The 26,765-nt window shown below is 40.9% G+C and overlaps 1 protein-coding gene across 1 annotated transcript; it reads left to right on the forward strand.

The window, feature by feature from the left end:
* The first annotated feature begins 1,031 nt into the window (after positions 1-1,031).
* Aspa (aspartoacylase) lies at positions 1,032-23,472 on the forward strand. Its single transcript, XM_052197158.1, has 6 exons — positions 1,032-1,416; positions 5,825-6,020; positions 7,157-7,250; positions 12,294-12,401; positions 19,857-19,966; positions 22,848-23,472. The coding sequence occupies exons 1-6, from the start codon at positions 1,184-1,186 to the stop codon at positions 23,043-23,045; spliced, it is 939 nt and encodes a 312-aa protein (XP_052053118.1). The 5' UTR covers positions 1,032-1,183; the 3' UTR covers positions 23,046-23,472.
* The last annotated feature ends 3,293 nt before the right edge of the window (positions 23,473-26,765 follow it).

Consider the following 26,765-nt stretch of genomic DNA (forward strand, 5'->3'; position numbering starts at 1 on the left):
GAATATTATTGACAGCTGCTTTTCATTTGGTATTTAGACAAATTAAAAAAAGAAAAAAAAAGACATTGTAGGATTACCAAAAGCTTCATGAGACAGAAGTTAAAGATGTTTCAAAGTCACTTTTTTTTCAGGAAGTTCCAATTTTATTTTATTTTTTATTAGATATATTCTTTATTTACATTTCAAATTATTTCCCCTTTCCTGGATCTCCCCTCCCTGAAAGTCCCATAAGCCCTCTTCCCTCCCCCTGATCCCCAATCAACCCCCTCCCGCTTCCCTGTCCTGGTATTGCCCTACACTGCTGCATCAAGCCTTTCCAGGACCAGGGGCCTCTCCTTCCTTCTTCTTGACATCATTTGATATGTGAATTGTGTCTTGGGTATTCCGAGCTTCTGGGCTAATATCCACTTATCAGTGAGTGCCTACCATGTGTGTTCTCAAAGTCACTTTTTAAAAATAATTTTTATTTCATTATTTATGTGTAAGAGACAGAGAGGAGGAGAGGAAAGAATAGACGCACATGTGCAGCGGTCAGAGGACAACTTTCAGAAGTTGGTTCTCTCCTCAGGATTGAACACAGCACCATGTTTGCCAGCTGCGTTTCTGTTGTGGTCTGTCTGTGTCACCAACCCTACCATGGGCTCTCATGCCTCTGACTGTGGACAGCATACTGAAAGAAAGGATGCTGTTCAAGAGGAGGTCGGAGCCTTCAGATCAGGAAAGTGCTTACTTTGGAAATGTTTTTAAATGTCAGTGGAAACAAAAACACTGAATAAGCCACATTGTTGTATTTGGGAGGATTGAGCTTAATGTGGTATTATTTTATAAATAATCATCCTGAACAGAAAACAGAATTTTTATAGCAGGGGATGCTAACACAATTGTGCTTTGATCTGCTGACCATCTGAGGGAGTTAGAAGTTAACAGCTGTATCTCGATCCTTGATCCTTGCATATTTTAATCCAAATATGGTCAAGGGAGGGGTTACAGTAGGGAGTGTCCATAGAATAAACAGGCTCGGAAGTTGTGACAGAAACAGTTGTGAAGTCAGTCCCAAGAGAGCTCTGTATTTTGCACTTCTCACTTAGATCTAAACTTGGAAACTTTTCTCAGAAGTTAAGCGTCCTTTGACCTCTTCTCTTCTGAATTGCAGAAATCAGACCAGATTTTGGTATTTGGTAAAATGACCTCCTGTGTTGCTGAAGAACCTATTAAGAAGATTGCCATCTTTGGAGGGACTCATGGAAATGAACTGACAGGAGTGTTTCTAGTCACTCACTGGCTAAGGAATGGCGCTGAAGTCCACAGGGCGGGGCTGGACGTGAAGCCATTCATTACCAACCCAAGAGCAGTGGAAAAGTGCACCAGATATATTGACTGTGACCTGAATCGTGTTTTTGACCTTGAAAATCTTAGGTAAGACTATTCTCTATTCTCTGAGAGTATGTATAGGTGAGAAGCGTTAGTCTTTGGGAAAGAGAACACGTAAATGCTCCTAGTAAGTAATCAGATCCACATGTAGAGCATCCGTGGTGAATAAGATCACTTTCACTTTTAATTATGCTGCGTTATGAATTATGCAACTATGCAGACTGGGCATTCACGTGTTCTAATCTTCTTTTTTCTGTATGCCATCCAGTATACAGCAACAAATAACAAATATCAATGTTTTTGACTCATGTGACTTGAAAGACACAAATATAATAATCCTTTGCATAAATTTGTGTTGAGCAACATGTAAAAATAAAAATCTATATTCTCAAAAAATAAAAATAAGTGACTGTTTGATCATTATACTGGTAAACATACTGTTGTGTGGGAAACTCACCACCGTGCTTTCTTGCAGGTATGTCTTCCTCTCTGTATCCAGTGAGGAAATTATAACATTTTGATTAGTATTTTTTGAATGAAAGAGTAAGTAAGCAGCAGGAAGCAACTGGCTGGTCTGTGACCTGGGAATAGACAAGCTTATCTCTAGTGGGGGCTTTTCATCTTTGAGGAAAATGGGGGCTGAAGGCACTTTCAAATTTGGGTTGAGATTATGGGCCTGCCCCTGCAGGACTGGCCTTGAACTTGTTTGCTGGTAAATTCTAGGCTGAGCTAGGGAATTCCATTGTTCTACCACAGAACAAAAGAAATGTAAATAAAACATAATTTGCCTTTACAAAGTATTTGTTTTCCAAGGAAGTTACTCAGCAGAGATACTTTGTGGCCAAGCAATTTTATTAGCATAATTTAAATTCAAAAAATACTTTTATCTACATGATTGAGGTCATTTCAGACAATTAATGTTTGTTTACATAAAATAGCTATTATCTACCTTATATAATACAAGTAAGATTTGTTGAAGAATGAATCTTTGAGCCTGTATATAAACTTCCCAAAAAACTCTGAAGTGAGTTTTCTTACTACGAATAGCCAATAGCAGATTCTCAGGGACTGTGGCACTTTAAACTGGGTTCACATTCTGCTTCTTAGTCTTAACACTTCAGAGGCCAGACAGCCCTGTCTCATGGTATGAATACCCTCAGATAAATAAACCCGTGAGCCTCTCCTGTGTGGCCTCTGCTGAGTCACTGCCTTTTCTACGTTGCTCATTTCAGTGGTGACACTATTACCCACAAGTTCCTAACAGAAAAAAACCTTAGCAGCTTCCCTGCTCTCAGCCCCCTTGTGTGGTGTGGCAGTCCTCCCACATACTCCTTACAGGAACCCCACAGAGCAGCCAGGCTGTGCAGCACAATCTATAATCTCAGCTACCGAGGATCCAAGGCGAGGCCAGGCCAGCCTAGGCACCTTATCAAGATCCTGCCTTAAAACAAATAATTTTAAAAGTGGGCTAAGGATGTGTCTCAGATGGGAGAATACTTGCCTAACATGGATAAGGTCCTGGGTTCTCTCTAGTACTGTAAAAACATAAAGAACTCCACAAAGCCAGCCTTCCTCTGTAGACAGTTAACAAGCCTCTTACAGAATCTACATGAATCCAGTTTGACCCAGTCTTGCTCCTGTGTGTTCTTCATGTGATGGCCACAAGAGTGACCCTTGAGTAGAAATTTTCTGCCATTCTCCTACTGGAAGTTCTCTTTAATTCTCCTGTCCAGAATAGATCCCAGCAACCTACTGTGATAGTATAGCTACTGTAGTTATGTGGCTGCTGGTGCCTCACATGGTCTGTCCCTACCTGTTCTTGCAGTCTGTTCCTATAGGGTTCTTCTAGTGGTAACTGGACCCCAGACTTGAGAATTCAGAGCTTCCACTGTCTTACAAAACTTAAAACTTTAACCTCTGAGTGGGTATTGATGCCATTTACCCAAATAGAATAAATAGGTTCTGGAGTGATGTCATGAACTAATCAGGAGTTAACTTTGTAAATACCTCTGTGTGTGTGTGTGTGTGTGTGTGTGTGGGTGTGGGTGTGGGTGTGTATGTGTGTGTGTGTTTGTGTGTGTTCTATATCACATTAAGAACTGTATTTTATTGCAAATAGAAACTCAAGAATGGCAATCTAAACAAATAAGAGTTTATTGTTCATAAATAATATGTCCAAATGTAGGTGCTCCAAGGCCAGTCAGTGCAGCAGCTCCCTGATGTCACCAATTCCTTCACTGTCTCTCTCCTCACTGTACTTCATCTCACATGGACTTTTTTCTCTTATGTTTGTTTGGGTTTTTTTTTTTTTTTTTGCTTCATAGTTACAAAATGACTGATATGCCTTCTTGATTGCAGATATGATTTCCAGGCAGTAAAGACTCTGGTATAAACTATTAAAAAATAGCTAGGTAATAGAAATATATGGATTTATTTTTTAAAAATATGATTGAGAGACTCAGTAGAGAAGTATAAATTTAAACCATTATCATGTATAGGACAACCTAGGGGTTCTATTTCCTAGCCACACTAAGAGTCTGAATGAGGTACTGTACACAGACACATGCAGCAGGGATAGGCAGTACTGTACACAGACACATGCAGCAGGGACAGGCAGTACTGTACACAGACACATGTAGCAGGGTCAGGCAGTACTGTACACAGACACATGCAGCAGGGATAGGCAGTACTGTACACAGACACATGCAGCAGGGACAGGCAGTACTGTACACAGACACATGTAGCAGGGACAGGCAGTACTGTACACAGACACATGCAGAAAGGACAGGCAGTACTGTACACAGACACATGTAGCAGGGTTAGGCAGTACTGTACACAGACACATGCAGCAGAGACAGGCATTACTGTACACAGACACATGCAGCAGGGTCAGGCAGTACTGTACACAGACACATGCAGCAGGGACAGGCAGTACTGTACACAGACACATGTAGCAGGGTCAGGCAGTACTGTACACAGACACATGTAGCAGAGACAGGCAGTACTGTACACAGACACATGCAGTGGGAATAGGCAGCACTGTACACAGACACATGCAGTGGGAACAGGCAGCACTGTACACAGACACATGCAGTGGGGACAGGCAATACTGTACACAGACACATGCAGCAGGGACAGGCAGTACTGTACACAGACACGTGTAGCAGAGACAGGCAGTACTGTACACAGACACATGCAGTGGGAACAGGCAGCACTGTACACAGATACATGCAGTGGGGACAGGCAATACTGTACACAGACACATGCAGCAGAGACAGGCAGTACTGTACACAGACACATGTAGCAGGGTCAGGCAGTACTGTACACAGACACATGTAGCAGAGACAGGCAGTACTGTACACAGACACATGCAGTGGGGACAGGCAGTACTGTACACAGACACATGTAGCAGGGACAAGCAAAAGAAAGGATAAAAACAGGTGAAATAATAAAAAACAATGAGTAAATAATAAAAAAAAAACTTTTGTAAATTCTTGTATCTGTAAGATTTTGTTCAGACAGCCCCAGCCTGCAATTTTAGGTGCTTGGGAAGCTGAGGCAGGAGGCAACCCTACATCGTTGGCTGCAGAATAAATTCAAAACTAGTCCATTTGAGAGTATTGTATTGTTATCACTTATCAATGATTATACCAGAAAAATACATGTAAGTAGATTTGTGTAAGTTTGTGGTTTGTTATTTGTAGACTGTACCTGACCCAGTCGTCATTCCCAGTCTTCAGTGTAAAATACCCAATCAAGACATGAGCTCCAGAGTTTGTCTCTCTCTTTTCACTAGAGCCATAGCGCTGGGGATGATGGTCTTGCCCTGAAATAAATAAGTGGTGCATCATAACTACAGGCAAGTGCTTATAAAGATAAAGGATTATTGTATTCAAGGCTGAAGTCACATAGTAAATTTTGTTTGTGAAGCCCTACCTGAGACCAGGCACGTAAATAAACCTAACAATTTATAAGCATGCCAGTGCAGCACAAAATATAAATCAGCTGGAGAAAAGTAGAAGGTTTTTTTTTTTTTTCAGAGGTTTCAGATAAGTTTTCATGTCCCTACTGGATTTGTTTTGTTTTGTTTTGTTTTTTCAAGAGAGTGTTTCTTTGTAACTCTGCTGTCCTACATCTCTCTCTCTCTCTCTCTCTCTCTCTCTCTCTCTCTCTCTCTCTCTCTCTCTCTCCTCTCTCCTCTCTCTCTCTCTCTCTCTCTCTCTCTCTCTCTCTCTCTCTCTCTCTCTCCAACTGGACTAGCCTCAAAGATCCACTTCAGAGACTCACCTGCCTCTGCCTCCCTAGTGCTGGGATTAAAGTCGTGTGCCACCACTGCCCGGCCTCCCTCTCTGATTTTTGATATATAAGGTTTACAGCTGGTTCTTTGTGTACTGTTTCTGATTTGTTATCATAGCCATAGACATTGTTAATCTTTTTCTTTCTACTAAAACAGCAAAGATATGTCTGAAGACTTGCCATATGAAGTGAGAAGGGCTCAAGAAATAAATCATTTATTTGGTCCAAAAAATAGTGATGATGCCTACGATGTTGTTTTTGACCTTCACAACACTACTTCTAACATGGGGTGCACTCTTATTCTTGAGGACTCCAGGAATGACTTTTTAATCCAGATGTTTCACTATATTAAGGTAATGTCAATGTTATTGTATTATATTAGAATCCTTACTTGAAAGATGTCAGGAAGACAGGAAAAGAGAAGTGGATTATATTCCATAGCAAAATGGGAGGCTGGATAAAATACTGTTCAAAGACACAGAGACAGTGATGATAGGAAAAAGAAACTAAAATAATAAACACAGTGAGTAAAATAACAAAACATCTGTGAATACTTGAATTTACAGAGCTAAAAATTCTATCCAGATGGCCACCAAGCATTCAGTATTTGTCAAAACTAAGTAAAAATACCAAAATTTTAAACAGTACAGTTGAAGCATCTCAGTTGCAGAGCCTTAGAGAGATCATGTAGAAACCACTCAGTGTTGACTAAAGTCCTAGGATAAGGAAACAGCCTCCTACTGTCATTGACCCATTTGGTTTCTGTGCACTGACATATCTCTGTATGTTTTATAAGTGCATCGAGACTTGAACCCTGGCAGAAAGACAATGCCAAGCCCCAGCACTTCATCAGAGGCTCCACAAGTGTGGTCTACTGTGTCCTTCCGAAGCTGGAGGGGCTGAAATGGTGGAAAGGGACCAAGGAGGGGGATACAAACTAATACCTCAGGAACAGAGATAACCTTAGTCTACAGAGTAAGTTCAAGTCCAGCCAAAGCTACATAGTGATACTCTGTCTCAAATTTAAGTAAAATAAACCTAGCGACCTGGCTCAGATTCTCATAGAATTAAGCAGAAGTTGTGGAAGGAATCACACAATGTATGTAGAGATATAGACCATAGGTGGTAACAGAATTTAAGAATTAAGACCAATAGTCCACTAAACAGTTAAGTGCAAACAAAGATGAAAGCAAAAGTAGCCAAATGTAATCAGAAGAAATATTTGTTTCCTATTTTTGGTTTGCTTCCTGGAGTACTGTTTTGTGGACATTTTGCCCAGAAACTAATATAATCTGATTTTACATGTAATTCATTTGTATGGATTCAAAGGTACAACATCAGACTTTAGAGAATGTTTCATAATGCTGTCTAGCCTATTCTGATTATGAAGTGGAGCATATTGGCTACTACAGAGCATATTGGCTCTGTAGTAGCCAAGAGAACAACCCACTCTTTGCACACTAAGAACAATGTTTTCAATTTCCTTCAGACTTGCATGGCCCCATTGCCCTGCTCTGTTTATCTCATTGAGCATCCTTCCCTCAAATATGCAACCACTCGCTCCATTGCCAAGTATCCTGTTGGTAAGTCATACTTCCTGCTGGCACCGGTGAAAAGGAATGTAGCCTAACTGAAACACAAAGAACATGCCTAGCTACCTCACATATCATTAAATATCATAACTACCAGAGAAGGAGAGTCACTGTAGGCAAGCCCTGACTGTGCTTAAGTTCCTGAGTTTCTCTGAGCAGATCTCTGTATTTATACTTACTTCCTTTGCTGTAACACTCAAGCTTTGAAATTAGTCTGGCGTTCTCCTCACTCCCAAAACTCACCTTCTATGAATGCCTCTCAGGCCCACTCCCATTGTTATTGAAAGAATTTGTGTATCCCATAGGTATTTGTATGTCTGCTATAGAACAATACTGTGTGAGGTCCTGACACACAATCTCCAAGAGCTCAGTGTCTAATGAGAAGATGGAACTTTAACCATACAATTACTTCATAGCAAAAAACTGGGAAAGTAGGGTAACACCATTCTGTTTCCTGGGAGATCTATTAGTATTACTAGTTAGCTGCAAAGTATGCTGTAAATAACACTACTACTACAACTTGAATCTATTTTGTTATACCTCAGATGTTTTAACAAAATAATTTGAAAGATAGGAGACAAATAATATAAGCAAATGAAATTTTTTAAAAAAGAAAAACTGACTATTCAAATAGTGATTTTGTTAGATGGTTAAAGTAATTAATTTATTATTATAACTAGAGAACTATATACAAAATGTACATAATATCGGATAAATATCCAATATCCTTACATAGTTTAAATAAACCAAAGCTTTGGCCTGAGGATATAACTCAGTGATAGAGTTCTTGTCTAATACTCTAATACTTCAAAATAGACCAACTAACAGATAAACAGACAGGCAGGCAGATAGACAGGCAAAGCTAAAAGTTAACCAGAGACTAAATGATACAGTATAAGGCTGTGGGTACAGCTCAGTAGAAAAGCACCTGCACCACATGCATGAGAACGTGTCAGCACTGCACGAATATCACAGGACCAACAGTGTTCTTTCCTCTGACACTGAATAAAAGCATAAGGCTACTGAAGTCTGACAGATCCATCTTAGTCTATGGTATTTATGGTCAGTGCTATTTTGTGAGTTAGAGCAAATGTCTGCTAATATGTTGGTCCTTGCAAATAGAGCTAAATTTTAAAACATTTTAACTATAACTTAGAAATGCTAGTGTGGAGCCGGGCGGTGGTGGCACACGCCTGTAATCCCAGCACTCTGGGAGGCAGAGGCAGGCGGATTTCTGAGTTCGAGGCCAGCCTGGTCTACAGAGTGAGTTCCAGGACAGCCAGGGCTACGCAGAGAAACCCTGTCTCGGAAAAACCAAATCCAAAAAAAAAAAAAAAAAAAGAAAAGAAAAAGAAAAGAAAGAAAGAAAGAAAGAAAGAAAGAAAGAAAGAAAGAAAGAAAGAAAGAAAGAAAGAAAAAGAAATGCTAGTGTGTCCTTCTTATGTTGATACTGTATTTTGTGTATATTTATTACATAATGAATAAAAAAATGAAGACCAGAAAAGAAAACTTTTGATAAAACATTTTACAGTCACAAAGGCTGCTGCCTCTTACAATTTTGTTTTAACTGGTACTAGCAGTATAGGGACCATTCTAATGCCTCAAGCCTAACAGAATCATCCCAGGTAAACTTAATCCCAACGAGTGGTTTGTAGTTTGCTGCAGCCAGCCTCATGCTCAAACGCAAGTGTATTCATACTCCATGCCCTACACTATGGGTAACTAGGCACAGCCTTCCTAGAGTCTAGGCACCACCTCATTTCAGATTCAGCACTTGTTTAACCATCTGTCTTCCTCCCCATCCTGAGTGTGTCATGGGATTAGCCTATGGATTTGACTGTTTGGTGATATCTTATATCAAAGTGAGGTTTTAGTTTGAAAAACATTCTCAACTTAGAAGAACAAACTTTAATAACTAATTCTTCTGCATAAAGTGTCTACCCTACCACTCTGTGGCCCTTGGTGTCCATGCTCCGCCATGGAAACTGGTTCTACACGTGAGTTGCTTCTGCACCACAGCACCTGTATCTCTGCAGTGGTGCTAGGGTTGGCTCCATGACCAAGATCTATTTCATCTCCCTCAAAGGCTGTGTAGAATACTTTGGCCTGCAGGCAACCTAAACATTATAATTAAAAGTTTATTACAGCATCCTATTTTGTTAGCTCTCAGAGGTTTAACCAAGAAGAATTTGGGGGTGGGGCAGTTGTCAAATAACATAATCAAGTGAAAATTTAAAAACTAATTCTGATTCTTTAAATAGTGATTTAATAATAATACAAATTAGAACAGTCAACATCATGAGGTATCATTATCTTTTGTTATCATTATTGTTGTTGTACAATCTTGAATGTGTCCTTACTGTGGTCACAAGATACTGTAGTTCTAAACATCATATAACAAGAGTTCATTAAATAGAGTCTCAGGTTCCCCTGTACCTCTTATATTTTGTGCCCTTCAGTCACTAGAGTGCTGGGATTGCTATAAGTGACTTAAGCTATTCAACACTTACTCTTGAGTTGAAAACAAAATTCATTTACCTTGCAGTGTGGATACCCAACCAAAATTCTGATTCTGTTAGAATAAAGAAAGATGAATTCCAGGTGGATGGACAACTTCTCCAATACACAGACATATACAGAAGCATGTTTTTGCATAGTTGTACCTATGATTTATGCATAGAAAAATCCCTTACCAAGACCTATGGTATACACATGTAAAGAAAGGTCTGTTTATATATATAAGGGACTGAAATCAAGATGTAAAGTGAATAAATAGATTATTGGGGGGAAAAATCCAGCAAACCAAGCATGCTGACTCATACCTGTAAATCTATCACTTTGAAAGCAGAGGCAGGTGGCTCGGTCTCTGGAAGCTCCCAGGGATCCAGGTTGGCTTCAGTGGGAGATGATGCACCTAATCCTATAGAGATATGATGCCCCCAGGGGGCACCCTCTCAGCGGCAAAGGAAAGGGAAGATAGGGGAAGAACTCTTTGAGGAGGGGTGGGGAGCAACATTTAGGGTGTAAATAAATAAAGCAATTCGTTAGTAGAGAGAGAGAGAGAGAGAGAGAGAGAGAGAGAGAGAGAGAGAGAGAGAGAGAGAGAGAGAGAGAGAGAGAGAGAGAGAGAGAGAAGAGGAAGTAGGATCCCTGGAAGTATAAGGCTAGCCTGGCCCACATAACAAGTTCCAGGCCAGCAGGGGCCACATAGAAAGATCTTATCTCAATAAAACAAAACAAACAAACCTGCTTAGGAGAGTTGCTAGACACCTATCTTCGTCAGGGCTGTCATTGCTGTGACAAAACACCATGTCCAACAGCAACTTGGGAAGAAGGGGTTTATTTCAGCTCGCATTTCTAGGTGACAGTCCATCACTGAGGGAAGTCAAGGCAGGAACTCACACAGGACAGGAACTGGTGCAGAGGCCATGGAACAATGCTGCCTACTGGTTGCTCATCATAGCTGTACAGCCTGCTATAGAACCCAGGACCACCAGCCCAGGGTTGGCACCATCCCAAGGGCCCTCATTTAAAAAAAAAGAAAAGTAAGCACAACATGAAGATAATTTAAAAACATACAGTCCAAGAGTCTAAACACATTTCTTAACTGTTTTTTATTAATAATTTTTTGTTTATATTTCAAATGCTGTACTCCTTCCTGGTTCCCCTTCCCAGTCTCCCCTCCATGAAGCCTACACCCCATCCTCCTCCCCTTTGTCCCTAAGAGGGTGCTCCCCTACCGACCCACTCCCACCTCACCCACCTTCTCTGGGGTATCAAGCCTCCACAGGACCAAGTGCCTCCCTCCCACTGATGCCAGATGAGGCAGTCCCACTACATATGTAATGGGAACCATGGACCAGCCCATGTATGCTCTTTGGTTGGTAGTTTAGTCCCTGGGAGCTCTGAGGGTCTGGTTGGTTGATACTGTTTTTCTTCCTGTGGGATTGCAATCTCCCCTTCAGCTCCTTATTCACTAACAACAAGATGCATTTTTGGTTGAATAGAAAACATTATGTTGGCAAAGGGAGACCATTGTCAGGTGATTTTAATCTTGGAAGGACACTTAATGATGGACAACTGCATTTCATAACAGCTTTCATAATGCAGAGCTATGTGGTATTCAGGGTCATCTGGCTATATTAGGGTTGGCAGGGTACTGTGTGGCATTCTCAAGTTCTTTCTATATGTCATTATCTTTCATAATATGAAATCATCTCTTCTTCATTTTCACTCACACCTTTAAAGTATCAATGTGGACACAATAAAGTTTGATAATTCAAATATATAGTTTTAATAGATTGGGAAATAGTAGAAATGAGTAAAAATGAGGGTAAGGGAATTTATGAGTTGGGTGGAATGGAATGAAGATATGCAATATTACAAACTGCAAATAGTTTAAAGAATGGAGAAGGTGGTGGTTAAAGAGATGAGTTTGTGGGGAGTTGAAAAGGAGAAATGGGCTAGATGGGTGGCTTATACAAGGGGTGTTCTATAGGATAAAGATGGATGCCTAGGCAGCCGCTGGAAAGACATGATGCATAGACTTACCGGGATAGAATAAATAATTTCATAGAAAGTGAAGACGATTGCAGCATCCATCAATCAGATATAGTCAGACTGTTATAACAAAGGCAGGAATGTTGCTGAAACACCAGGTGAACTAAACCCAAAGCTTAGCTAACTAGACTTCTGACCACACATACTCCTTCCTCCTGCTAAGGTGACTGAAGTCTATGACAGTTTCTCTTTGTGACAACCTATTTCTTGTCAGCCTCACTTACACTCCATCTTTACCTGGGTAATAAATTTTTCATGTTTTCACAATACTGAAGAAATAGAAAAAGATAGTTCTTAGTTGAGCGCATCTCTGTGGGTTTCCATATTCCATTTTTTCACTGACATTGTCTCTTATTTTCCATGATATTAAACAGACATACCACAGTGGGATCTAGATCTTTATTTTTTATGCTTAATTTTCTCAACATATTCTACTATGTATGTAAAAATAATTGTGTCTCCTTCTGTACATAGGTATAGAAGTTGGTCCTCAGCCTCACGGTGTTCTGAGAGCTGATATTTTGGACCAAATGAGAAGAATGATAAAACATGCTCTTGATTTTATACAGCATTTCAATGAAGGTGAGTGGTGGGTGGCACTTGTCTCCTGTGTTTACGTACATGGCTTAAATGTGGGTGGGGGTTGTCTGTGCAAAACTTAGCCACTAAAAATTGAAATAGTAATAGCATCTAGGACATATTTGTCACATTTATCTGTCTGTCTCTGTCTCTGTCTCTTCCGCCCTCTCTCCATCCCCAACACTCTCTCACTTCCTGTCTCCAGGCTCTCACTACGTAGTTCAGGCAGGACTTGAACTCTCAGTGCTCCTGCCTCAGTTTCCTGGGGGTTGGCCTTACAAATGTGTGCCACAGTCAGTTTCTACATGCTTTTTGAAGACTGCCTTTTTACTTCAATAGTTCCTCAGGGAATGGCAAATAGACACATTCAAGAAAGGCAGCTGTCAAATAAATCTCCTACATAAAGTCATTTCCTTTTCCCATTAATTTCTAATTTAAACAGCAAAGGCAGACGAGGCCTACCGTGCTGTGAGGATTTAGAAGGCTAATGGTTACTGGAGAGGGAGGGACACTTTCTTCAGTGATGTAGCCACTTACAAATTGTTCATGCTTCTGTGAGTTATCTCTCGTCATGCTCCTGTAAGCAACCCTAAGGAAACAGTGCATTAGAAGAAAAATCCAAAAGTAGAAAGAGCCAAAAAGGATGACCAGGGAGTGGGAAGGGACAATAGAGAAAAATGGAGGATCTTTTAGACAAATTATATCACATACACACTTCAAAATAAAACCTGTCATTGTGCATGGTCAATATGGACAAATTATATCACATACACACTTGATTGTGAATGGCTGACGTATGTTAGATAAGAATAACAAAAGGACCAGAAAGTTCAAGTGTCCAATAAACATAAAATGCTCAGGATCATGGGTAATCCAGGGAGCGCAAATTCAAGTGACAAATTTTTCATTCATCAGATTAAGATAATATTCAAATCTGATTATAGTTGTGATATCAAAGTTTGGTAACACTATAGGAAAAGAAATTAGGCTTACTGCTTTCTGCTCAACATGTTATTTGGTAAAGACCCTCTAGGGGATAATTTCGTATTTTTATTTTTATATTCTTTTTTATATTCTGTCCTACATTCTTTTTAAATTTTGTTCATCTATTTTTTGTGGGAGAAATATGTATATGCTATATGACCATGTGTTAGTGTGTGTACCGAGCCATGTGAGGACGGAGATCCTGCCCTGGCGCACTCTGCCGTATTCCCTGAGGGCAGGCTCTCTCACTGCTCTGTCACAGACTGGGCAGTCTTTCTGGCTCCTTCCTCTCTGTTACAGGCACACATGGCCACACCTGACATTTACTTGGAAGGTAGGATTCAAGCTCAAGCCCTCAGGCTTGCCCAGCAAGCACTCTTACCCACCGAGCCTCTGCGTGCTCAGTAAAGCCTTCTTTTATTATTTTTCTTTTTTAAAGATTTATTTATTATATTCAACACAATATATTATTTATTTTATGCCAATCATAAAAATTATGGACATGTTATTAAATTAACATAAATAGATAAAATTTTTTTGTTTGTTTGTTTCATTTTTAGTAGAGCTTAAAATCTGGTTCTTACTGTGGTACAAACCCAAAATAAGAACAAGTTTTAGACATTGGAGTTCATTGTAATAAGGCAGTACTTCAATATCCCTCACGTCACCAAAGGATTTTACCTCCGTAGTAGCTAATCTAAGAGTTGACAGTTTTGCTGCATCAAGGAATGAATTGTAGGCATGATTGGATACAGATTTCTTGCTATGGTCAAAGCTAATTGACTTGAGTGATTGTCATCATTCTCAGCCCACAGGGAACAGGTTATATTCATTTAAGAAATGGTGTGTGTATTAAGATGGTCTATCCATGAAGTCATTCATCAACTGTTTCCATGGACAATGGTTCTGCTTTGAGGGTGGATAGACATTAGGTGAGGGTAAGATTCTGGTTCATTGGCTGTGATGATTGTGAAAAGCATTCATCTCAGAAGAAGAGTAACTTAAAAGGTCATCTTCTTCAAAAATGATACAATAATTATAAATATCAAACAAAGCATTTAGTCTCACTCTTTGTTGTTCTCTTATAAGCCACCTCCCAAATTAATTGTCTACATTTCTTTTAGCTGTATAAATAATTTTGAAATATGTAAGCTGTTCTGAAAGCAATAGTATAGTGTAAAAATATCAAATAAACAATCCTACTAATAGAGAGGCTGAGATAGAAGAACCATGGTTTCAAGACCATTCTGTGGTACACAGCAAGACACTGTCACGTACAAACAAGCAGAAAGTGTATATGGATTGTACAATATTGGACCTGTTTCTCCAATTACCAAATTAGAAAGACCACTGGATAATGGCTGACAAGTTTTTAATTCCTCATATCTTTGAATTTCAATCAACTAGGATATGTTGGTAATATTAATATTCATATTAAGAGATATTAAGGAAAAGTGATAGTTACATCCTATTAGGCTTGTTGTTAGAGGTGGAATTATGTTTGTGTGAGTTTGTTGAAAGATTACTTTCTTGCTTTTTCTAGAATATAGTTTCCCTCATTGTGTTGGTGTTTTCCATCTATTATCCTTTGTAGGGCTAGATTTGTGGAAAGATATTGTGTAAATTTGGTTTTGTCATAGAATATCTTGTTTTCTCCGTCTATGATAATTGAGAGTTTTGCTGGGTATAGTAGCCTGGGCTGGCATTTGTGTTCTCTTAGGGTCTGTATGACATCTGCCCAGGATCTTCTAGCTTTCATAGTCTCTGGTGGAAAGGCTGGTGTAATTCTGATAGGCCTCCTGCCTTTATATGTTACTTGACCTTTTTCCCTTACTGTTTTTAATATTCTTTCTTTGTTTAGTGCATTTGGTGTTTTGATTATTATGTGTTGGGAGAAATTTCTGTTCTGGTCCAGTCTGTTTTGAGTTCTGTAGGCTTCTTGTATATTCATGGGCATCTCTTTCTTCAGGTTAGGGAAGTTTTCTTCTGTAATTTTGTTGAAGATATTTACTGCCCCTTGAAGTTTGGAATTTTCACTCTCTTCTATACCTATTATCCTTAGGTTTGGTCTTCTCATTGTGTCCTGGATTTCCTGGATATTTTGGGTTAGGAGCTTTTTGCTTTTTGCATTTTCTTTGACTGTTGTGTCAATGTTTTCTATGGTATCTTCTGCACCTGAGATTCTCTCTTTTATCCCTTAAATTCTGTTGATGATGCTTACATCTATGACTCCTGATCTCTTTCCTAGGTTTTCTGACTCCAGGGTTGTCTCACTTTGTGATTTCTTTATTGTTTCTAGTTCCATTTTTAGATCCTGAATGGTTTTGTTCATTTCCTTTGTCTGTTTGATTGTGTTTTCCTGTAATTCTTTAAGGGATTTTTGTGTTTCCTTTTTGAGGGCTTCTAGCTGTTTACCTGTGTTCTCCTATATTTCTTTAAGGGAGTTATTTGTGTCCTTCTTAAAGTCCTCTATCATCATTATGAAAAGTGATTTTATATCCAAATCTTGCTTTTCCAGTGTGATGGTGTATCCAGGACATCCTATGGTGGGAGAACTGGGTTCTGATGATGGCCATGTTGCCTTGGTTTCTGTTGCTTATGTTCTTATGCTTGTCTCCCACCATCTGGTTATCTCTGGTGCTACCTATCTTCACTATATCTGACTGGAGCCTGTCCATCCTGTAGTCCTGGTTGTGTCAGAACTCCTCAGAGTCAAGCTGTCTCTGTGATCCTCTTGATTCTGGGATCCTGTGATCATGAGACCCTGGGTGTGTCTAAGCACCTAGGAGTCAAGCTGCCCCTGGGACCCTGAGATCCTGGTGTGACCAAGCTCCTGGAATTCTGGGATCCTGGGCATGTTAGAGCAGATGGGAGTGGAGCTTCCTCTGAGTGTTGTGGGACTATCTGTGGAATTTGCAGTGAAGGTCTGCTCAGGGAACCAGCCCAGACAGATCTGAAAGAACCCATTCCACTGGTCTGGAGGAGTTCCTGTATGCCTGTGTCCCACTGGTCCCAGTAACTCCCAGTGTTTGGACAGATGTTGTGTCCTCCTCACCTCTGATCCTATGATCCTGGGTGTGTTAGAGCGCCTGGGAGTCAGTAAATCCTTCTTAAAATATACAAATTGCTTGACCCAGCAACTCCCTGCCATAAAGAAGCACAACGACATGGACATCCAGTGTGTTACATAAGGGCTGGCTACATAGGCTTTGTCTCCAACAATAAAACAATGGAAATGATCCAAATGTTCAACAGCCATGAAGAATTAAACTAAAATTGGACAAGTCTTCAAAACTGTTAATTTTTAAAAAGCAAGCTATTATTTTTTTTAACAAGTAAAATGGCTCAGTGGGTTCCAGCACTTGATCTGCAGGCATAAAGACCTTAGCTTGAATCTTTAGCACCACATAAAAAGCCAGGCATGGTTGACTATGCCTGTAACCCCAGCACTGTGGGACAGAAACCAGAGAATCCTGAGATCGCACTAGCCAGCCAGCCTAGCCAAAATACCAAATCTTCCTGTTTTGTGAGAGAACCTGTCTCAAAGCAATAAGATGGGAAGTGACAAAGGACAACACTCAACATCCTGCTGTGACTTTCACATTATGTATATGGGTGTGCACAGCCACATGCATACACATGCAACACACACATGCACACACTCACAGCAGACCAAACCATACAATAAACAAGCTTTAAAAATAATAACTGTAAGCTAAGTGTGATAGTGCATTCTGTAATTGAAAGCGCTAAAGTAGGAAGGAAGTGAGTTCAAGGCCAACCTGGGCTACACAGTGTAACCCCATCCTTACAATGTATTATCACTCGCCAGAGAGAAAGAGTATGTGTGTGTTCATATACATAGGAAAAGCTCCAGGATAAAGCATACTAAGCCATGACAGTGATTGCTGGGAAAAGGCTAAGCCAGGCCAACTTTTACTTATAGTCAGCAAGAATGATGTGTTTATATGTTATGTCTGTAGTTAACCACTGGATAGTGACTGGTGAAAAGTTAGTTGAGTGGATCTTCTGTGCCTCTGCACATTTACTCAGTAAATCAAACTGTACTAAGAAGTGTGACAATTACACAACAGTTTGCTTTTAAAATTTAAAAAAAAACTTTAAAAGTCTTGGAGAGTCTTGGCGATAAGTCCTGTGCAAATAGTTCCATTAGGCTGCAGAGGAATGTATAGTTCTGATGATGTAACTAACGTGCAGCTCAAGGCCTGTGGCAGGTATTGTCCCTGAGCCTCAGATGTGCACCTCATGTAGTCAAAGAGCTTCTGTACTTGGGAGTCCTTTGACCTTCAGAACATCATAAAAACTGAAAATCAGTTCTCACCACCCTTATCTAAGGACAGGTCTGTGCTGTCTTGTGGAGCTGGTATTAGGAAGGTCAGAACATTTGCATAACAGAATCTCAGATACTAAGTGTGAAACTACAGTATATTAAGAAATGATACATCCAGGTAGAAGGCCACAAACCTGATAGAAGACATGCTGTCTTAGTCAGTATTATATTGCTATGAAGAGATGCCATGACCAAGGCAGCTCTTATAAAAGAAAGCATTTAGTTGGGGCTGGCTTACATTCAGATGTTTAGTCCGTTATCATTGTGGTGGGCAGCATGGTGACATGCAGCAGGCATGGTGCTGGAGAGGTAGCTGAGAGTCCTACATCTGGATGGGCAGGCAGCAGGAGGAGAGAAATGCTGGACCTAGCTTGAGCTTTTGAAATCCCAAAGCACACCTCCAATTACATACTTCTTCCAACAAGGCCACACCTCTTTTTTTTTCCTTTTTCTTTTTTTTTATTCGATATATTTCTTATTTACATTTCAAATGATTTCCCCTTTTCTAGCCCCCCACTCCCCGAAAGTCTCGTAAGCCCCCTTCTCTCCCCCTGTCCTCCCACCCACCCCTTCCCACTTCCCCCGTTCTGGTTTTAAGGCCACACCTCTTAATCCTCTCAAGTAGTGCCACTTTAATTACCACGCAATTCGTAGCAAAACAGCAAAATGGGACTGTTTTTACTCAAACCACCACACATGGCTTACAAACCACAGTCTGTGTTTCCTTTAATATGGATGTGGGGTAGTAACTACAGAACACCCTTTTCTAGCCCTACATTATCCAAACTGTTCGTTTCTCTTCTTTAATCTGACTTGACCTTGTAATTTTTTTTTATAGCCCAGAAGCTTGAAAAAGACTAGCACTCTGGGTGTGCATGCTTACTGCTCTTAGGAACCCCTCATGGCCATTGTGTGACTCAGTCTGTACTGAGCTCCTAGATAAGGAAAGGTTTGGGGATGGAAATCTCAAGGTCCCCAGAAAACTGTCACGCAGATGAAGCTGCAGCCTATGAAGTGGCAGACATGAGAGTGGGACTATACCAGATCACCGAGCAGGCAGAGCACCTGCCAACTTACCTTACATGTGTCAGCAAGACAATCAGCAGTTAACCAAAGCCAGCCTAAACCAGAGGAGCTGCCCACCAAGCCACAGAATCACAAGATCAATGTGAGGTAGATCCTTTAAGCTGCTACGTACAGCAAAAGCCAGCTAGAAGTAACAGATCTCTCCATATCAATTCCTTTTTAAGAAATGACTTCCCTCTAGGCTCCAACCACAACATACTCTAGACTCTCCATTGGCTTAGAGATTACATTCTCTGATCTTGTTGGACACCAAATGGGGAAGAGGTCCTGGAAAGACTTGATACCGTAGTGTAGAGGAATACCAGAACAGGGAAGCAGGGGTGGGTTGATTGGGGAAGGGGAGATGGCTCACAGGATTTTCGAGGGAGGGAAAACTAGGAAAGGGAGCAACATTTGAAGTATAAATAAAGAATATATCTAATTAAAAAAAACTTTTAAAAAAAGAGATTATATCCTCTATCTGTGAATGAGTCTTGCTAATACTGCTCAGCACTGGGTTGTTCAATTTTGCATCATCTTTGGGGTTGAACTCCATTGTTGGGCAGATTCCCTGCATCCAAAGAGCTCCCTCCTCAGGAGTTGTCAGATGTGCAATGTCCTTGGTTAATGACAAATGCTCATTATGCTGAAGGCAGCTAGCTCACTGACCATCTTTGTGAAGACACCCAGTCACAGGATATCAGAAGGAAGAGATCTGACAGACGTTCATCCAAACTTTCATTTGACAGGTAATGAACTCCAGCCTGATGTTCAAGAACACACAGCTAGGAAAACCAGGAGAAGAGAGCCCAGTGGGCCTGACTCATGGTCCTAGCAAACACTGATAGGTGAATCTTCTGTTTCTGCCTCTGTCTATGACAGATTTGTGGGAAGTGTTCTGATAGGAGTAATCACAGTGTTTGGCCTCTGGGTTATGAGCCCCATGCTGGTTTGTAGCGCTCTTCACGTTCTGTTGATCTTCCTTCCTTAAAATGTCAGCTTCTTTTCTCTAGAACATTTATTTTTAGCTGGATTAACACATCTCACTCTTTCCATAGGTAAAGAATTTCCTCCCTGTTCTATTGATGTCTATAAAATAATGGAGAAAGTTGATTACCCAAGGAATGAAAGTGGAGATGTGGCTGCCGTTATCCATCCTAATCTGCAGGTAGCATTTGTTTCTTTGAAATACTGAAAATAATAGTATTATACTTTGAGGTACAATTTGACCATTCATATAGCAGTTTGTGCATATTAGCTTATTAGTGTTTAAAGAATCGTATCAGTCCATTTTCCAATGCTGTAATGAAATACCAAATACAAACAACTAATTTTTTAAAGAGAAAACCATTATTCTGCTCACCATTCTGGAGGTTCCAGTCCAAGAGTGACCACAGAACTGGATCTGTGGCAGGAGCATGTAGTAAAGCAAACTCTGCTAACAAGGACATAAATTGACTGCAGGACAGAACCACAGCCCTCTCCAAATTCTTTAGTAACCTAAAGGCTTCTCACAAGGAGCCATTTCCTAAAGATCCACAATTTGTGGAGGACAATACCCATCCCAAACTGTGGCAGGGATGGCCACATACCTTACCTCAGTACTCAGTACATAAGGCATGTACTGACTCTAGGGGTACATCTATGAGTGTGGTCTATAGTCTCATGTGACTGATAGTCTGGAAGGATTGAAGTTCAGTGTACTATCTAGAAATGATAATGGCCAAATACTGTAACCTCATAATGAGGAGAGAGAGGCATCCAAACAAAATTTCTAGGATAGAAAATTCCTACCCATGTGCAGTGGGTGAGGAAAATTATATACATGGGCTTCTAATTTTGGTTTTGTTTTGCTTTTTTTTTTTTTTTTGAGACAGGTTTTTCCACTGTAGCCCAGGCTGGCTGAAAGTCCTGATCCTCCTATTTCAGCCTCACAAAGTTGGGATTATAGTATTGTGCCACCACACCTCAATCTAGCTTTCAATTTCTAAGCCCTTATAGTCTTAAATTAGCATAGACTTTGAGCATGGCATTATGGTACAGGCTGATAATCGTAACACTTGGGAAGCTAATGCAGCAAGATTACAGATTTGAGGCCAACCTAGGCTACAATGGGAAACCTTATCTCCAAAAGAGTAGAGATGGGAAAGGAGAAGGAAAGGGTGACATGAGAGGAATGGTAAACTTAGAAGTCCCATTGATGCACAGCTATGCATGGCAGATCTACTAATGATCTTCACAGGTGGCCGCATAGTTGACATTTCCCTGAACTTGTTTTTCTGGAACATTTCCCACCACCATCCCATGACTCTCCATGGAATCCCAGTGCTACCCCTTGTCTGGTTTAATCAATAAATTAATCAATAGATTAATCAGAGTGAAGGAACTCTCGGGGGGAATTAGGAAAAGTCAAGGGAAAAGCAGGGAAGAAATGAGGTCCCAAACACTGCAACACCCACTCCCAAGGTAGAGCCTCAGAGCCCAGATGTGGAAGAGACCCAGACAGCTGGCCATGAGAGGCGAGGCCTCCCAGCCATAAGGACACATGTGTACAGAGCTTTCTGTCTCATTGAAAACAGAGATCTCTCTCATCCACTACCTCCAGAGCAACCACAGTTTCCTCTCCCTCTACCACTCCAAGCTTCCTCCCTTCTCCCCAACATCTGCTCCCCCTCCATTTCCCTTCAAAAAAGGAGTGCTTTCTAAAAAACAGTGCCAAGAATCTCAGATAATCTGACATTATTGGCTTGAGTATTGTGGTTGAAAACCACTGATCCAATTCAGATCCATAGTTAATGACTCTAATAGCTGTCAGGCAACCTCATGAAACATCCTGCCCACAAATTCAGACCAACAGAGCATATCCTGCCTGTAGCTTCAGGGAAGCCGAATAAAAACCAAGGAAGCCAATGAGCAATGGTTTTAAAAGACAGAGTGTGGTAGAGAGGAAGAAATCCCTATGATAGTAAGTCCAGGAAACAAAGGCCGGCTGACAGTGCCACACCAGCCTCAAACAAAGGACTGTTCCTGTGTATTCTCCTCAATAACATCCTTCGGAAATGCAAAAGTAATCCTGGGGAGGCTGAGAAGACTGACTGAGGACAGTAACCAACTGGATCAGTGTCAGGTCCCAAAAGTCAGGAAAGATCGTTGGAGTTGCTAGACCGTAAGGAATGTCTGCAGCCAGATCTGGTGGCCCAAGCCTGTCATCCCAGCTCTGGGGGTGAACTAAGGCACGAGGAGCACAATTTAAAGGCCTTCCTTGGCCACAAGGTTAGATCTAGGCCAGCCTGAGCAAACAAGTGAGACCTTGTCTCAAAGTAAAATATTTAAAAAAAAGGAGGAGGAGGAGGCTTGGCATCCTTCGGAAGAGGATGGTAGAGCTAGCATATGTGGTACTCTGAAGTCAGTTTTCAATAGCCTAGAGAGGTGAGGCGAAGTGAGGAGAAAGTTTTCTACAAGAGAGATTGATAGGTTCATTACCTCAGTAAATACTTTTGAAGAGCTACTAAGCCCGTTCTCCCTGAGACGGAAGATTCTAGTTTTGTTTCTGAGATAAGGCTAGCTCCTCCCACTGGTGCAAGAGAATATTACCCTCCCAGGTGATTCTGAAGTACAGCTATGGTGGGAAAGGGGTACTGTGGGCAGCTCTTCTCAATTTCAGGCAATTTATTCACATGAAGATTGGTATTTAGTAGGTCTCAACAGGGGGTAAAATTCTACTTTTCTAACATATTCTCAGGTGATGCTGATGCTTCCCGGAAAGGTTAGGAATGCAGAGGCCGAGGCTCTGCCCAGGCCTAGAGGACCATTTTAGCCAGCTCTCAGATGGTTGGCAAGCACAGAATGTCGAGATGTTCTAGGGCTTCTGTGGTCAGAAGCATTGGTGTTAGAAGACTCACATACATCTCATTGCATCCCTTATATCTCTCTTTAATAAAAAATGTCTTTCTTAATGGACAGTGTTAGTTATCTACAGCCTGACAGAATCAATTAAAAATAAGAGAAAAAACTAAACATAATTTATGTATTTTGATATCTCCTGAGAGGATCAAGACTGGAAACCGTTGCACCCTGGAGATCCTGTGTTTGTGTCTCTTGATGGAAAAGTTACTCCACTGGGCGGAGACTGTACCGTGTACCCAGTGTTTGTGAATGAAGCTGCATATTATGAGAAAAAAGAAGCATTTGCAAAGACAACAAAACTAACACTCAGAGCCAAAAGCATCCGCTCCACTTTGCACTAATAATCTCTGCAAACTCACAGTTATGGGAGTCTTGCAAACGTGTAGAACTCTGTAAGCCTCCAAGACCAGAGTGCCTTACTCTAATTCTTTTCATCAGCACCTGGCTCCACGCCTCAAGCAGTAAGCATCCAGGCCAGGTTCTGAAAGAAAAAAGTAATGTATTTTAGACGAGCTATGTACAGTAGACAGGCAAGTATGCTTCCGTTTTCTGTATTATTCTTTATATATTACATTCTGGTAGCTTAGTACTGTTAACTTTCACATTTAGAACATTGAAATACATGCTACATGCAACTTAGCACACAGTGAGACTGAATATATGTTTTCAACTAATGTGTAAGTGACATTCAAAACTAATAATACAGAGTTGGTGTTTTTAAATTCTGACATGTGAATTAATGACAGTATTAAATGTCCATTCCATAAACTGTAGTGATGACTATGCTTTCTGTAGGCAGTTCATCTCTCTGCAGATGAGGTGTGAAAGGAAATGGTTTCTGGGTGTAAAGGTGCCGCGTGGATATATCAAGAAGCACTCCCCTCAGGATGCTGGTCATTATTCTGTAGGTGAAAAGTTTGAAAGAAATACATGGTTTGCAGCTCCCAACTGTCATTCCAAAAGAATACCATCACCCGGACTCAGAGTCAGCAAAGTGTGAGGGCCTGGTCTTCGGCAGGCAGCACTGCTGCAGATGTGGCCCAAACTAACTGGGGGCTCTGGACCACAAACAAATATGTTTTTAAGGAGTCTTCCATGTCTCAAGTTGACAAAATCCCTTCCCTCTCATGAGCCTCCTTAAAAGACCCTGTTTCCCGCCCCTTCCTGTTCCCACAGGACCCTCACACCCCTTCCCTCCTCTCTAAAGCCACAGCAGTCATGTGAGGAGCATTTTTATCCCATAATTTGGACCCCAAGGAACCCACATTTATGGATTCAGTATATCCATCAAAAATACTGACATTGATGCTGGACAGTGGCTGAATTGGTAAAGTACTCACCATACAAGTAGGGACCTAAGTTCAGCCCCTGGCACCCAGACAGGATACCAGGCACAGTGGAGTGCAGCTGCAATCCCAATGCAGAGGTGAAGACAAGCAGCTCCCTTACCAGCCAGCCATATTGCCAAATCAGTTACTTAGCATGGGCCTCTTGTCTCCACAAATGTCCACACGGATATGAGTGCATACACACTAAGTAATCATAATAATGCTTTAACTGGAATAGATACATGGATACAGATATAGAGAGATGTACCAATCAATGTCAGTGATTCAGTGAGTGTCCAGCGTACACACACAACTGCACTCACACATACACACACACACAGTATCCAGAGATAATCCCACTAAGCCAATCTCACCCCATTTACAGTGTATCAACATCTATTTTGTCTCTTGCCAAAATGAGTAACTGAAATATATTCTTCCTGCTGAATGTCATAGCTAACATGTGACATGAAAATCAGCTTCTAAAAGTGTTGCCAATCTCTTGTCTCACTTGTTCTGGTTTTTTATTTTTGGTATCCACTTCCTCTGAGCACACATTTATTCTACCACTCTTTCTTGGCACATTCTGGAATGTAGATACCAACAAAGACAATGCTGTCAATGTGGGATAAAAGGGGAGGAGGATAAAGGGGTGACTAAGTGATATGGAGATTAAAAATGCTTTTTACACACAAGGAAAGCTGAGCTGCATTTTGAAGGAGCCAAAGGATAGAGCAAGATCAGTCTGGGGATGGGAAATTTCAGGAGTGCAGAGCTAAGCTTGAAGGAAGGCATATAGGAGTGAAACAGTGAAGGACATCAGGACAGAGAAGAGAAAACAAAAGATGAGTCTGGAGGCTGTGGGGGTAGGGAGAGGCAGACCATGAAGGGCCTTTTGTGCTGACCTTGAATAATGATGAAATGCATGCGTATTGGCACTAGGCACAGAGCTGAGTGCTTGCATTCATGAGCTGCTTAATCCTAACAGTGGTGCCCCCAGTCAGCATTATTATGATCACCCTCCTTTTATAAACGAGGGGCCTGGATGGATATGTAGATTGTTACAGATTCAGTCAAAATAAAATAGCTGAAAGTAATAAAAGCACACAGCAAATGTATAGATTAAAATGAAATTACATGGGGCGGGAGAGATGGCTCTGTAGTTAAGAGCATTGGTTATTCATTTTAGAGAAACTGATTTCCAGCACCCACATGGTGGTTCACAACTATCTGTAATTCCACTTCCAGGTTACCTGACACCCTTTTCTGGCCTCCCAGGGTATCAGGCACACATATGGTACACAGAAATACATGTAGCCAAAATACCCATACCCCCCCCCAACACCCAGTGGAAGGAGAGAAACATCTGAACCCAGTCCTCTGACCTTTACATATGTGTTGTGGCTTGTACATGCATGTGCACACACACTAAATACATGTAAGAATTTTTAAATTCACATTTATTAAACACCTATTCAGAGTATCATGGCAATAGATAAATCACATATAAGTAGAAATTCTGCAGACTATAAAGATTAAATCAAGAAAAATTAGACTGATAGAAACAATCAAATCTGCAAACTGAATCCATGGCAATTTAAAATGCAGATTTTAACTTTTGTAATTAAGATTTGATGGAAAAATAAAGTCTGATCTGGTGAGTGTGAGCCCATCTGGAAGGCTTCCCTGGAAGAATAGGCTGTTGAAATCCCTCGGACAGAAACAGGGAGCCATAGACAGCCACTGTGCCAGTAGGAGGAGCGAGTGTGGAGAGGCAGAGAGAGAACCTGGAGGCTACAGTGATGAAGGCCATGGCACTGGGAGGTGCACATCAGAGACTTGCCAAGGGTGCTGGACCAGGGCATGTCTGAAAGGCCTGTGCACATCCCCCAGCAAAGAGCCTGAGGGAAAGGGACTTCTTAGGGGACACGCAAAACTTTTGATATATCTACATTCACACCTACCTTGTCTTCAGGAGGCTTGTCACTTAACCTGCAGAGAACATTTTTCTATCTTCCACCTTAACACGGCCGCACAAAGCTGATAGTTTTTGGCAGATGGTGGTTCCTTAACATGTACCAAGTCGGTGAGTGATAGGTGAACTCAGATTCAAGAACGTCACTGTGCTCAGCACTCCATAGTGAGTTCACAGTTCTTAGCACTTCTGGGGTTGGGGCAGAGTTTACAAAAAGGAACTCCACTAGAAGATTCCAGTCAGGGCTGCCTCACAGGCTTAGGTTTCACAGTATACAACATGAACACACTACATTTCCATATTCACAAAGTAAAAGGCACTGACCAAAACATTACATCTCATCAAACCAAAACAGGAGACTGACACTTCCTCAATTTGACCCAGGAAAATAGAGATCTGATTTAAAAACCAAGTCAATTAAAACCTGGAATCTATGGGAGATTGCTGTCACAAATCAGAAAAACTAGAGCTTCTGTATCTATTGATAGGCAAATTTAATTTATTGCATTTTACAAAATAAATCTATTAAGTGGGAAAATTAACTTTCACCATCCTGAAATGGCCTAAGAATTTACAAGGCAGGGGAGGGGGCTGGAGAAATGACTCAGTGGCTAAAAGCACTGACTGCCATTCCAAAGGTCCTGAGTTCAATTCCCAGAAACCACATGGTGGCTCACAGCCATCTGTAATGGGATTTGATGCCCATTTCTGAAGATAGCAACAATGTATTCACATACATAAATCTTTTTTTTTTAATG

This window comes from Apodemus sylvaticus, chromosome 10 (assembly GCF_947179515.1).
Source record: "Apodemus sylvaticus chromosome 10, mApoSyl1.1, whole genome shotgun sequence".
In the NCBI taxonomy this organism is placed as follows: domain Eukaryota; kingdom Metazoa; phylum Chordata; class Mammalia; order Rodentia; family Muridae; genus Apodemus; species Apodemus sylvaticus.